Here is an 11,973-nt window from a genome sequence, read left to right on the forward strand (position 1 = left end):
CATTATGGAAAATAATGACCTTTATCACAATATGCTAATTTTTTTAGAACGACCTGTACACCGATGTCTCCCACCAGTGAAGGACTTGAATAGTGAATGTTTGTCATTTTTTGAATGAGTGTTTTTCTGGACTGGAGATGAACAGAGGATGTAAGTAAACCTTAATGTTTTTGGTGCAAGATATCCAAGTGGGGAGGAGTTGCACTGTGGAGAAGTATAAAGGTAGGCTTTTATTTTATGTCTCATCAATGTCATTTCAATTTTATCAACCACCAATGGTGGCAGCCATCTTGGATTTTGACCTGGCAACCAAGTTTTCAAAAGGAACCTTTCTGACACCTAGATGTTGCCACACACCATAATGGAAGCTTGTATCTCACTTATTTTTCAAGCTATTGCACTCAACATGCAAGGATGGACACACGTAATTTCCAATTCCCCCTTTTTGTTCCACAAGGGAGACAAAAACACTTAAGTATGTTATTTAAATACTGTATTAAATACATAAAGTTTTCCATCATGAAGGATTCATGAGTGCAGATTGAGCAGACTGAACCCACTGATTGTCAGATTCTTATTGCTGATGACCAGTTCTGATTTAAAATGTCATCAAACTGGAGAAAACAATAAATCTATCATGTAGCAATCACTGCTGTAATTTGTGACTCTGGCAAACAAACAGTGGTTTAGCAGCTCACTGAAACAAAAACATTTCTTAGTCTCGTGAGTTCTGTGGAACAGCTTACAGTGTCATTTCTTCACTCCATTCAAGTGCAGCGCTGGGGTTGGCGGGCACAGGCCGGAAGCAGGTTCTCCTCTCTGCAGAGGGCTGGTCCAGGCTCAGGACGCAGCAAAGCTCCCCTGATCTGGACCACTGGCCTGAAAACATGGAGGGCAGTGAGACTTTGGCTGTCTCTGCAGAAAGAACGATCAGACGCTGAGCGAGAATGGTGGTTAACCTTTACTTAAGGTCACGCTGAGCTGCCGGAGGTGGAGTCGTCTCACCAAGACACTCTGGGATGAGGAGTTCACCCCAACTGAGAGGTGATCCATCGGGGACTGGGGGGTGTAGAAACAACTGTTCAGAGCTCACTTTTAATCTGCTTAAGACCATAATCTATTAAAGACAGCAGCCTTTGACATTTGTTTGCTGCAGAAAATAGATAATTAATTAGCGCCGAGCTAAAAACTTGTTCCTCACTGAACAACTTGGCTCAGAAGTCTTCAGGTTGAGGACCATGGCCGCTTGAGTGCTGAAAAGAGCGTCCTGAACCATTCCTTTGATCATGTCCAGGTCTGCTTCGGCCTCAGCGGACTTAAAAAGTAAAAACAGAAACTTAGCACAGATTGTATCAAGGGGATAATAACTTCTAAAGAGGCTGCTTAGAGCAATTATTTTGGTCTGATGTTGTAACGCAATTTGGGCTTTTACACCCTTGTTTTCTAAAGAAGGAAGTCTGTGTTCTACAATGCATTTGTTAATAAATAAAAAGATATTTTTCGTTTGCTTCTTATGTCATTTGTTTTCTCTCTGCCTCAGAAAAATGAGCAATTTAACTCCAAAGTGTCACTTCCTCCATGACTCATGTGGCGTTAAATGGGCTGCAGAGTGATTCACATGGAAATCAGAGGCTTGGCAGAGATTTATTAAAAGAACCTGTTAAAAGGTGTAATCAGAAAACATATTTGCATAGAGAGTGCTGGATTAGCTTGCTATTGTTAAACTTGCAGATTTATTGGTTTGTAATAAAAAATTGGGTGGTTTTCGATGCGAGACCTTCACTTGCTGCTGGGATATCGGATTACTCAGAGTCTGTGACCGGTGTCCTCACCTGCAGTTTACACGAGGACACAGTCAGAGAAAATGATGGCTGCCTGGAGAGAGTCCAGGATACCAGCAGACCCTCGTCTTCCACCTCCTCCAGGGTCACCACCACCTGATGAAAACAGAGAGCGACACATTAGAGGCAGATGGAAGGTTAACAGCGCTGCATTTAAAAAGGATTAAAAAGATAACTCATTATGATTTTTGTGATTCTTCGCCCTCTTCATCTGTTTTAGAGACCAGCCTTCCTCTGCACATGTTACCAAAACCCAAGATTTGTGCGATGGTACCTCTGCCATCACAGGTGCAGTAGAGATCTGATAGGTGTCCATGGAAACAGCAGCAGGTGACTGCTGGGTGACCGTCACAGGAAAAGTCAAAGTATCCACCCAACATTTACAGTGCAAAACCTACAAAACAAGAAGACAGTCATTTTAGATCAGCTATTGCTAATCTCTGCATTCTTACCAAACAATCAATCAGACGAGGTAAGACGCACTTCTTTTTCTCACAAACTTTTATCCGTTACTCAAATTAACAAGCCTACCACATACGGCACACAATAGGTCCGTCAACAAACTATTATACTGCAACATAGTAGTCCCTCGCTACTTCGCGGTTCGACGTTCACGGGTTTTCAACGATTGTCAACTTTAATATTACTCATGTGGTTGTGACGGAACAGGATAAAAAGTTAACGAAAAAATAACTTTGGGCAGGCGTCGCCGTTTTGTAGTTTTCTTTCAATAAGTCTACACTGTAACGCCAGTCAAAATAACTACACTACCCAGAAGCCAACAGTGCTTCCGGCTGCTGTTTTCTACCGAAATGGAGGGATTGTTTTGCAGCAACGCAAATCTACGCTTTAAGTTAAGCTCACAGAACTGGCAGGAAAGCTGCAAATAATCCTGAAGCTCAATGATCCACACACACATCAACCTGGAGGGGGCGGTGGGCTTCGTCGCTGCAGGGTTGGTCTGCAGAACCAGAACCGAGCTGCTCTTAGAGCTGGGGTGATGAAAGCATCAGGCTGTCTAGTGGTGGTACAAATGTGTATGAAGTTTCATTAAATTATTTTGAGCGGATCAGACGTTATGGCCCGGCCAATCAAAGTCATTATCTAATGTTTAATCATGATTTGTGACCTTGGAGGTGAGGTGATGAAACGTGAACGCCACACTCCGTGTAGTGATGAAGCATCTGTGTATGAAGTTTCATTAAATTATGTTGAGCGGATCAGACATTATGGGCAGGACAGAAGAAAGTTGACTGACGTACGGAGACTATACCAAAATACGTCTGCTTTTCGACAGGCCTATACAATAAAAACCATCGACGCTCGCCTGACGCCATCGTCATGAACAATCAATCAGCCGACGTGTCTTTATCACGTTCTGAAGCTCAGGTCAAACTGTCACAACTTTCTGATTTAAACTGATCTTTTGACATCGACTGCTTCTTTGCTCATCACAGCTGTATCATCACGTTTTACAAAATACTGGGTCTCAGTAATTGCTTTTTGAAACATAAGTCATCGTTACTGAGAGCAGATGGTAAATGGACTGCACCGTTTTATCTTATCAAGATACAAAGTTCTTTACACTACAATCTTTGTCCTCATTTACCCATTCATACAGCACTCTACTAGATCTCTACAAAGAATAATCAGAGCTTTATCACATTCATGCACCAATGGGACACACATCAGAGGCAATGAGGGTTCAGTGTCTTGCCCAGGGACACTTCGGCATGTGACTGCTGGTGGAATCGAACCCCCAAATCTCGCATTGGAGGACGACTGCTCCAACCACTCAGCCACAGATGCCCAGTGAGCCGCCCAAAATACGAACAATTCACCAATATCAACGAACCCGTCAATTTTTGTAACAAAAAGAGCAATAAATGATATTGTAGCTGATTATCGACTGGTTAAAGCAGCAACTTGCGCAGTAACTTCATCGGTTTTCTTACCATTCGATGTGGCGCCTGGTCAGCGCAGGTCACGCTCTCTATCGCAGAGCCAGCAGTGAACTGGAGACTGCTGTCGAAAGTAATCTGGAAGGAGCTCTGCTGAAGGCAGAAGAGGAGAAAAATGTCCTAAATATTACACAAAAGGACACACATGCGGATGACATAATAGATTTTACAGCTCGTTGCCCTTTTAACTCCTCCGTTAGCAGACATAATGCACGATTTCACCAACTGGCTGATGAAACAACTATTTTTTTATTATCTAAAATGAACACTAACATGCAACACTTTTATAAGACCAAAACATAACTTGGTGAGAGTCACCCTTCTCTTGAGTCAAAAGCCTCTTTGTAAAGGCTAAATTGTTATCTGATGCCAAATGTTTTTGTATCAGTCATGGCTTTTATAAAAAGGTACCACGATGCACATAGAGATGCTGCAGAGCAGAAATGATTAAAGCCCAGACAGCTTTTTTTGGATTAGTGGACTCGGATGAATAGTGCCCAAAGGTATTGGCAAAAAACAGTACAACATATGTTTATCCCAGGGGTAGTGAGGAGGAATTAATACGAGTCTTTGTGATTTGACAGTAGTGATTTGCCTTTTATTAAATTTGCAAGTTAAATCTGCTCAGACAACTCCACGCCCGTCTATGATAACCGAATCGGTCAGTGCTTAGTCAGGCTGACAGCAAAGCAGCGTTCACTGTGAGAGACCCCTCACAACAAGAAGTGGTACAGCTCGGGGTTTTAATAAAAGATTCACTGGGATCACTGAAACGCTGGTGGTCTTCTCTCACTGTAAGCCAAGAGATCTGTTCAACAGGACATCTTTAATTGGCTCGGTGCAAGGAGACAACGTTTGTGTGTCTTGGTGTGCATGTGTCGATGTTCCTGCCAGAAGGCCAAGGAGCCAGATGCATTGCTGCATGCTGACATAAGCTCACTGGACCAACACTACGGTCACATGGCCGGAGCATAAACCGGCTCCGTTGACTTCAGTTGACTGCTCAGTGACCCAACCGTTTACTACATCCAGAGTACAAGACAACGGATTCTAACGAGTTTCTGATTGTGACTTTTCAGATATCTTAAACAATGGAAACTCAGTTTGTACGCAAAAATTAACAAGAGTACTGTTCACCGACAAACTATTATACAGCTATGCAGCTTGTACAGCAATGGCCTGGACAAGCAACGACCTTGTATAACCTTTGACCTTGATTTGTGACCTTGCCCTTAAAGTTCAGGTGATGAAAATATTATGTGATGCGCTATGTAGTGGTACAAATGTGTATGATGCTTTGAGAAATTATTTTGAGCGGATCGAAAGTTATGGTCCGGACGAGCAACGACCTCGTTTTAACTTTGACCTTGATATATGACCTTGACCTGGGAGCTGGCAGCTGGGGTGATGAAACGTGTACAAGATACTATTGACGCATATGTGTATGAAGGTTGGTTAAATTATCTTGAGCCGATCGTGAGATATGGCCCAGACAAGAGAAAGTTTCTAGACGTATGAACAGACTGGTCAATAATACGGCCATCTTTTGAAGGGCAGATAAAAAGTCCTGACCGTAGCAAAGCAGAACGTGCTGATGAAAGCCAAATATGAGGAAACATGCAGGGGGGGGGGGGGGGGGGACTTAACATCCAGTCTTCAACATTAGCTTATCAACCAACAAAAACATCCCAAATCCAACACAAATTAAATTGCATTTACGGAGAATATTTCTAGTTCTTTAATGTGTCAAACAAATTTATATTTGTAAGAATTATTTTAGAAAATGACAACCACGCTTAAAGTTATAATTTGGGGATGCCCGCATGTCGCTGTGAGACTTTCAGCAGTGCGTACGCATGTGAAGGGCACGTAAGCCGAAAGACTCCTGGGGGTGTTCGTAGTGCCATTTCAGGTTTGTCAGCATCACACCCCTTGGGTCCAGCTGGCTCAATGAAGAATGTGGGTCAGACAGAAATACACCACCCTCTGGCTTCTTATGACCCTTTTTGATAAATCCTTCACCACGTTTGTTGAAGCTTTAGCATAAAAAGATAATTTTAGCTATATAAAAAACACGTTTCCTTATCTAACCGTTAGTGGCATCAATCTGTACTGTGTGCAAGTTCAGGACTTCTGTCCTGTACATGAGAATGATTAAAGGAGTCTGCGGTCAAGGGATAAGACAGTACTTGAAGGTTTCTGTTGTCTGAGGTCAAAGCCTATTCAGACAAATCATGTAAACAGCAAGCATGGATAGTTAGCAAGGAACTTGGCCAAAATAAAATATTAAAACCAGTAGGACAACTTTGATGGTAAAGAAGTTTTTAATTAACTTCTCTCAAAGGTTATCTAGGTATGGCAATAAAGTAGTCCCTCGCTACTTGGCGGTTTTACTTGACTCGATTTTCCGCAGTTTTTCAAGTTAAGATTGTACACGACAAAAAAAAAGATCATACTGTACACATACTTTATATATATATACATATATAGCGCTCTGGAGTAAACCAGGGGCTGTCTTCTCGTCCCTTTATTCTGAACTGACGAAAAGGAGCATGTTTGATCGCAAAATAAATGAAACTATTACGAAAATAGTTAATACTAAATATGCAACTACTTCACAGATTTTCACTTATTGCAGGGGTGGGGTGGGGGGTTGTTCCCTCGCAATGAACGAGGGACTACTGTATTATTTTACAGTGAAAGCAGTGATGTTTGAAATGAATCTCCGCCACATGCAGATTTTTTTTTCAGTTTAGTAAGTTTTGTCCGTTGGAGTAAAACTGGCTGGTTCAGCTAAATGTCGCCCACAGCTGTGACAGAAAGATAAAAAGGTTATTTTCCTGCACTTTCATATCAAATGAACTGAGTGCTTAATGTCCCCTGTTCTTCACAAGGAATCCACTTGAGCATTAATCACAGGGCATTAATCATCTTCCAGCAGTCAGAGGGGGGAGTACTGAACTGCATTTTGAAGCTAATCACAAGGCTCTTTATAATTGCAGATTGTAAAGGAACAGGGAGCTTCCTTCCCTGGAGATGCACTCTGCTTTGTGCTTGGCTACCACAGAATGACGGCCCGACATCATGTGTCAGCTGCAGATGTACACCGTTTCTGCATGGTGCTCTGCCCATCTGTGGAGGATGACCAATCCATCAAGCCTTTACTGCACCCCCTTTGAGACATTTAGGTATTGAAAAATCAAGTCTTTATGTCTGAACCGTCCTTGCATAGGAAAATGTCAACACAAAGTTCAGAACTGAGTCATAAATTGAACAGCATTGTGTTGCTTTCAAAACGTGTACGAGAACTGAAAAGACATGCGTCAAGATGCCTAAAGAAAACTGCATTGCTGAACCTATGGAATGTCACAAGAAGTTGTGCGGTATGTTCAAGAAAACATTTGACATTAATGTGTCTAACTTAACGACCACTTGTGATTACTACAATTGGAAGATTGATGGCGCGTTCTCAAATCATTCCGTATACCAAAATGTCCATAGGTTAAACACTCAACTGACATATTAACCTCAAATAAAGACTCATTGTGTGACTAGAATGACCATAGCGCTAGCTTGGTGGTCAACGCCAAAGTCTTGTAATCCTGTAATCTTTGGCATGATACTGCTGTATGGCCTCACACGCTCATGGATCTTTCTACCGTGCTTCTGCTAGCTGCACGCAGCCCTTTCTGGCTATTATTTTTACCTCGTTTTTGATGATAGAAAGAATGAACAATAGCATGAGCTCCATGTTTTTCATTGTTGGGTGTTGTGAAAAATGATATATGAGCCTCGAGCATTCTTGCAATCGTGATCTTGCCCACATGTCTGGGCCAGGCCAACCCAGGCCAAGCTGGACCTTACAATGCAAAATTGCCATTAGCTTATTAGATACTAAACTGACTTTGAAAGTGTGTTTGTGCATGGCTGTGTGTCTCGCCTTTTGACTCTTTGGGACAGGCACTAGATGCTCATGGCCCTGAACAGGATAAAGCCGGTAAAGTGGGTGGATGGGATGGGATGGACTGTTATAGGACAGAATTTGGATGGGACGTTATAGGATGGCATGAGATGAGATGGGATGGGATGGGATGGGATTGCAATCCAATCTGATCCCATGAGATGGGATTGAGTAGAATGGGATGGTATGTGACGGATGGATATACAGTAGTTATCAAACTGAACAAAAGAAAAGACTAGCCTTGGATACACCATTTCTTTAAACATACCTAAAATGCATGAAAAAAATAGTCAAATTAATTTACAGGTGCATCTAAAAAAATGTTAGAATAGCATGAAAAAGTTCACATTTTTTTGTCAATCATTTCAGAAAGTGAAACTCATGCAGAGTGAAAAATTTCAAGCCTTTATTTCTTGTAACTTTGATGATTATGGATTACAAATAAAGAAATGCCTAAATTCAGTGTCGGAAAATTAGAATATTCCATAGCCAGCTTTTGGTACCTTTGGCAGTGTGGGCAGGTGACAAGTCCTGCTGGAACAAGTCCTCCTGTGCACCTGAATGACAACCTCAGCTGGAGCAACAACACCACCAGCCTGATCAAGAAAGCTCATCAGAGACTCTACTTCTTCAGACGGCTGAGGCGAGCTGGTCTGGGAAGCTCAGTCCTCACCTCCTTCTACAGGTGTGCAGTGGAGAGCATCCTGTGCTCCAGCATCAACGTGTGGCATGGAGGCTGCACAGCTGCAGAAAGAAAAGCTTTGCAGAGAGTAGTGAAGGCTGCACAGAAGTCTGTTGGAGTCAGTCTCCCCACCATCACAGTCATCTACACCTCCAGATGCAGGAAGAGGGCCACCTGCATCATGAAGGACCCCACTCATCCAGCACACACTTTTTGCCCCACTCCCCTCAGGAAGGAGGTTAAGGAGCAATAAGTGTAGAACCACTAGACTGAGGAACAGCTTCTGCCCTGAAGCTGTTAGACTCATAAATCTCTAACCAGGAAAATCACTGTAAAGAAAAAAAAATCACTGTAATGCCACTTTAACTGGTGATATGTGACTTGTCTGTGCTGCTGATTATCCATGGTGCTAATCTCCTGCTGCTGTATTCATTCATACCCATCTACTCACTAAAGACTCATGTTCGGGCTGCTGTTTAATATACTGTATTATTTTACAATCTTAGTGTTTAGCGTATATCTCAAATCTTTTAGCACATCGTTTAACATTCATTTAGTGTACATCTTAGATCCTTATATACTTTTTCTTTGTATACTTTATATTTTTGCCATTTTGGGGTGTAACTGGTTCCTTGAGTACACAATTTCGTGTCACCTCGTGTACCACATGTGACGCAAATGACAATAAAGAACCTTGAACTTGAAAATAAAATCAGCATCTCCATAAAGCTCGTCAGCAGAAGGAAGCATGAAGTGCTCTAAAATGTCCTGGTAGATGTAGGTGGACTTCAGAAAACAGTGGACCAACACCAGCAGAGGACACGGCACTCCAAAACATCAGTGACTGGAAACTTCAAGCAACGTGGATTCTGGGTCTTATCTGGTTTCATTTTGACCTTAAGAACAATGCAGTTTTTAATGCCATCATGTAATAGGCCACAGGGAACGCTACACCAGTCTGCACGTCATTTTTGGCTCTTTTCCAACATAATGCATTCGTAAAAAACCAGTTGGCTGTTAGAAGCTTGTTTAGTCTGCAGCAACGTGTGGGAGGGTGGTACTTATCTAAATAACATCCATGAGAATGTCAGGTCCCAAGGTTTTTCTTTAGCAGAACAGTGCACTGTAAAGCGATTTTCAATTTTCCAACTCTTTATGTATTCTGTGTTAATAAACTGACATTTCAGCCTTTTGCCTTTCCTTATTGTCTGTATTCAAAACACGCAAGCTCTGGTTTTAGGTTGTTTTTGGACCACACCTCTACTCACACCTCTGATTGTGATAAGATAATCACATTATTCCATTGGGGGGAAGACAACAATCAACAAGCCTTTCTCATTTCTTAAAAAGAACTGAGAAGTCATGCTCCGTTTATCATTAATTAGGTGACGGACTAATAAAAAAAAAACCTCATTGCCATTTAGCCCAATTTTGCTGCTCGCATTTGACTAAAATCCAAAAATGTGCCAAAATATGCATTTCTCCAACTACCGATAAGTAGAATGATTTTTTTAATCACTCAGATATTTCACAAAAATTAATTACATTTTAGAGTAGGAACAGATGGTTGCTTTCTAAATACAAAATAGATTGTTCTATAGGCAGAAATATGAGTGAACCACGTTTATTGCTTTATTCTAATCATGCAGCCTCATTCAACTTTATTGGTTAAAATCCAACATTATTTCAACTCTTCCGTCAGCATTAATCTCACAAGCTGAAGACATAGTTAGCTTAAAGCTGTGAAAGATGACGACTCTGAAGGCAGAGCGCGGCACAGCTCGTCGATCTGTCAGCAAGGACGCAGGAAAGTGCCGGGAAGGCGGCAGATACTTGAAGTAAAGGAGTGGTTAAAAAAAAGCAGCTCCTTCTTGACACCAAATACTTTGCCTTATCTCCACTAACTTCTATAAAGCAGGTTTTACCAGTAAGAAATTTAATCTGTTGACTGTAATCGTAACAAGTAAGACTGAAAGAACGGTTTGGTTTGAAAAAACTTAAACTGTACTTGTATACTTATATGTATACAGAAATCTAAAACAACAGCCCAAACAAGCAAAGACCTGGTTTTAACTTCAATATTTCTGCTACCATTAGTCAAGGAGGGCGCCCCGCCCTGTCAATAAAACCGAGCGCCCCGCCTACCCAAGTCCCCACCCCCTGCGCAACTCCGCCCCTTACGGATTGGGAGCGGAGATTGTAGCAGCTCAGACTCCAAAACGCAACAATCGCACGCAATACAAACGTAGCGCTCTGCTAACACCCCACCCCTTGATTTGTGGACGTGACTTTTGAGCTGTGTTGATTAAGACGATGATGCAACGCACCGTCTAGTGGTGGTACAGGTTCATATTGTTTTCTAAATTTATCTTGAACAGGTCAGACGATATGGGCAGGACACGCAAATTCATTCAACCTTTATTTATACAGGTTAGTCTCGCTGAGTCACGAGGACTCATTTACAAGAGAGACCCGTTTTAGACAAAACCACAGATGAGGTACAGACAACAATAAACAGTCATAAAATTAGAGGTGCACCGATTGCAATTTTCTGGCCGATCACAGATTTCTAAAAAGTCTGACCTGCCGATTCCAATTTTGTTTTATAAGCGACACTGTTATAAGGTCACAATGCACCTTCAATTTTCCAATATTTTATTGAAAAAACATACCCTTGAACAATATCCTAGAACAATACAAACTTGTTTTAACTGGCCATGAGGTATTGCTCTGAAATATAAATGAAGTTCAGACAATTGTTGTTAAAACTAAAAAAATAAAATAAAAATCGGTAAAATCGGTTTCTCGTGCAAGTATCGGCCGATTTCCGATTTCCCAAAATTAAGGAAATCGGGGCCGATAAATCACCCCTACATAAAATGCATATAAAATGAAACGTAAATAAAAGTTGTGATATAAAACAAAATAAAATTGAGCTACATTATGAAACAAGGTAAAATACTAAAAACAGGAAGGAAAAACAATACCTTGTATTAAATTTGACCTTGATTTGTGACCTTAACATCGGAGCTGGGGTGATGAAAAGTGGATGTAACACTCAATCTAGTTATGATGCATTCGATTAAGTTTATTTATAAAGCGCCGAGTCTCAACAGAAGTCATCTCAGGGCGCTGATCAGAAACATTCATACATATAAAAAGTAAGATAACATTATTTTTTTGAGGAGCAGACAGCTTTGAGTCTTAACTTTGTCGCAGACTCACTCAAAAATCACTGTAATGCCACTTTGGTGATATGTGACTTATTTGTGCTGCTGATTATCCATGCTGCTGATCTCATGCTGCTGTGTTCATTCATTCATACCCATCTACCGTATTATTTTACATTATTAGTGTTTTGCTATTATTATTAGTAGTAGTAGTATTAGTAGTAGTATTAGTAGTAGTAGTTGTAATAGTAGTTGTAGTAGTAGTAGTTGTTGTAGTAGTCGTAGTAGTCGTATTAGTAGTGGTAGTAGTGGTATTAGTGGTAGTAGTAGTATTAGTAGTAGTATTAGTATTAGTCGT

General features: G+C 41.2%; 1 protein-coding gene across 1 annotated transcript in view; it reads right to left on the bottom strand.

Annotated features, from left to right (window-relative positions):
* c2cd2l (c2cd2 like) overlaps positions 1–11,973 on the bottom strand; it is a 22,794-nt gene that overhangs the window by 6,159 nt on the left and 4,662 nt on the right. The window contains exons 3-8 of the mRNA XM_037687555.1: positions 3,797–3,892; positions 2,116–2,235; positions 1,833–1,937; positions 1,202–1,315; positions 960–1,059; positions 747–879 (exon numbers count right to left, since the gene is read on the bottom strand). Coding sequence (XP_037543483.1) covers positions 747–879; positions 960–1,059; positions 1,202–1,315; positions 1,833–1,937; positions 2,116–2,235; positions 3,797–3,892 — 668 coding nt within the window. The remainder of the gene's footprint in view (positions 1–746; positions 880–959; positions 1,060–1,201; positions 1,316–1,832; positions 1,938–2,115; positions 2,236–3,796; positions 3,893–11,973) is intronic.

Source organism: Nematolebias whitei, chromosome 14 (assembly GCF_014905685.2).
Source record: "Nematolebias whitei isolate Nwh7 chromosome 14, NemWhi1, whole genome shotgun sequence".
NCBI classification, from domain to species: Eukaryota; Metazoa; Chordata; class Actinopteri; order Cyprinodontiformes; family Rivulidae; genus Nematolebias; species Nematolebias whitei.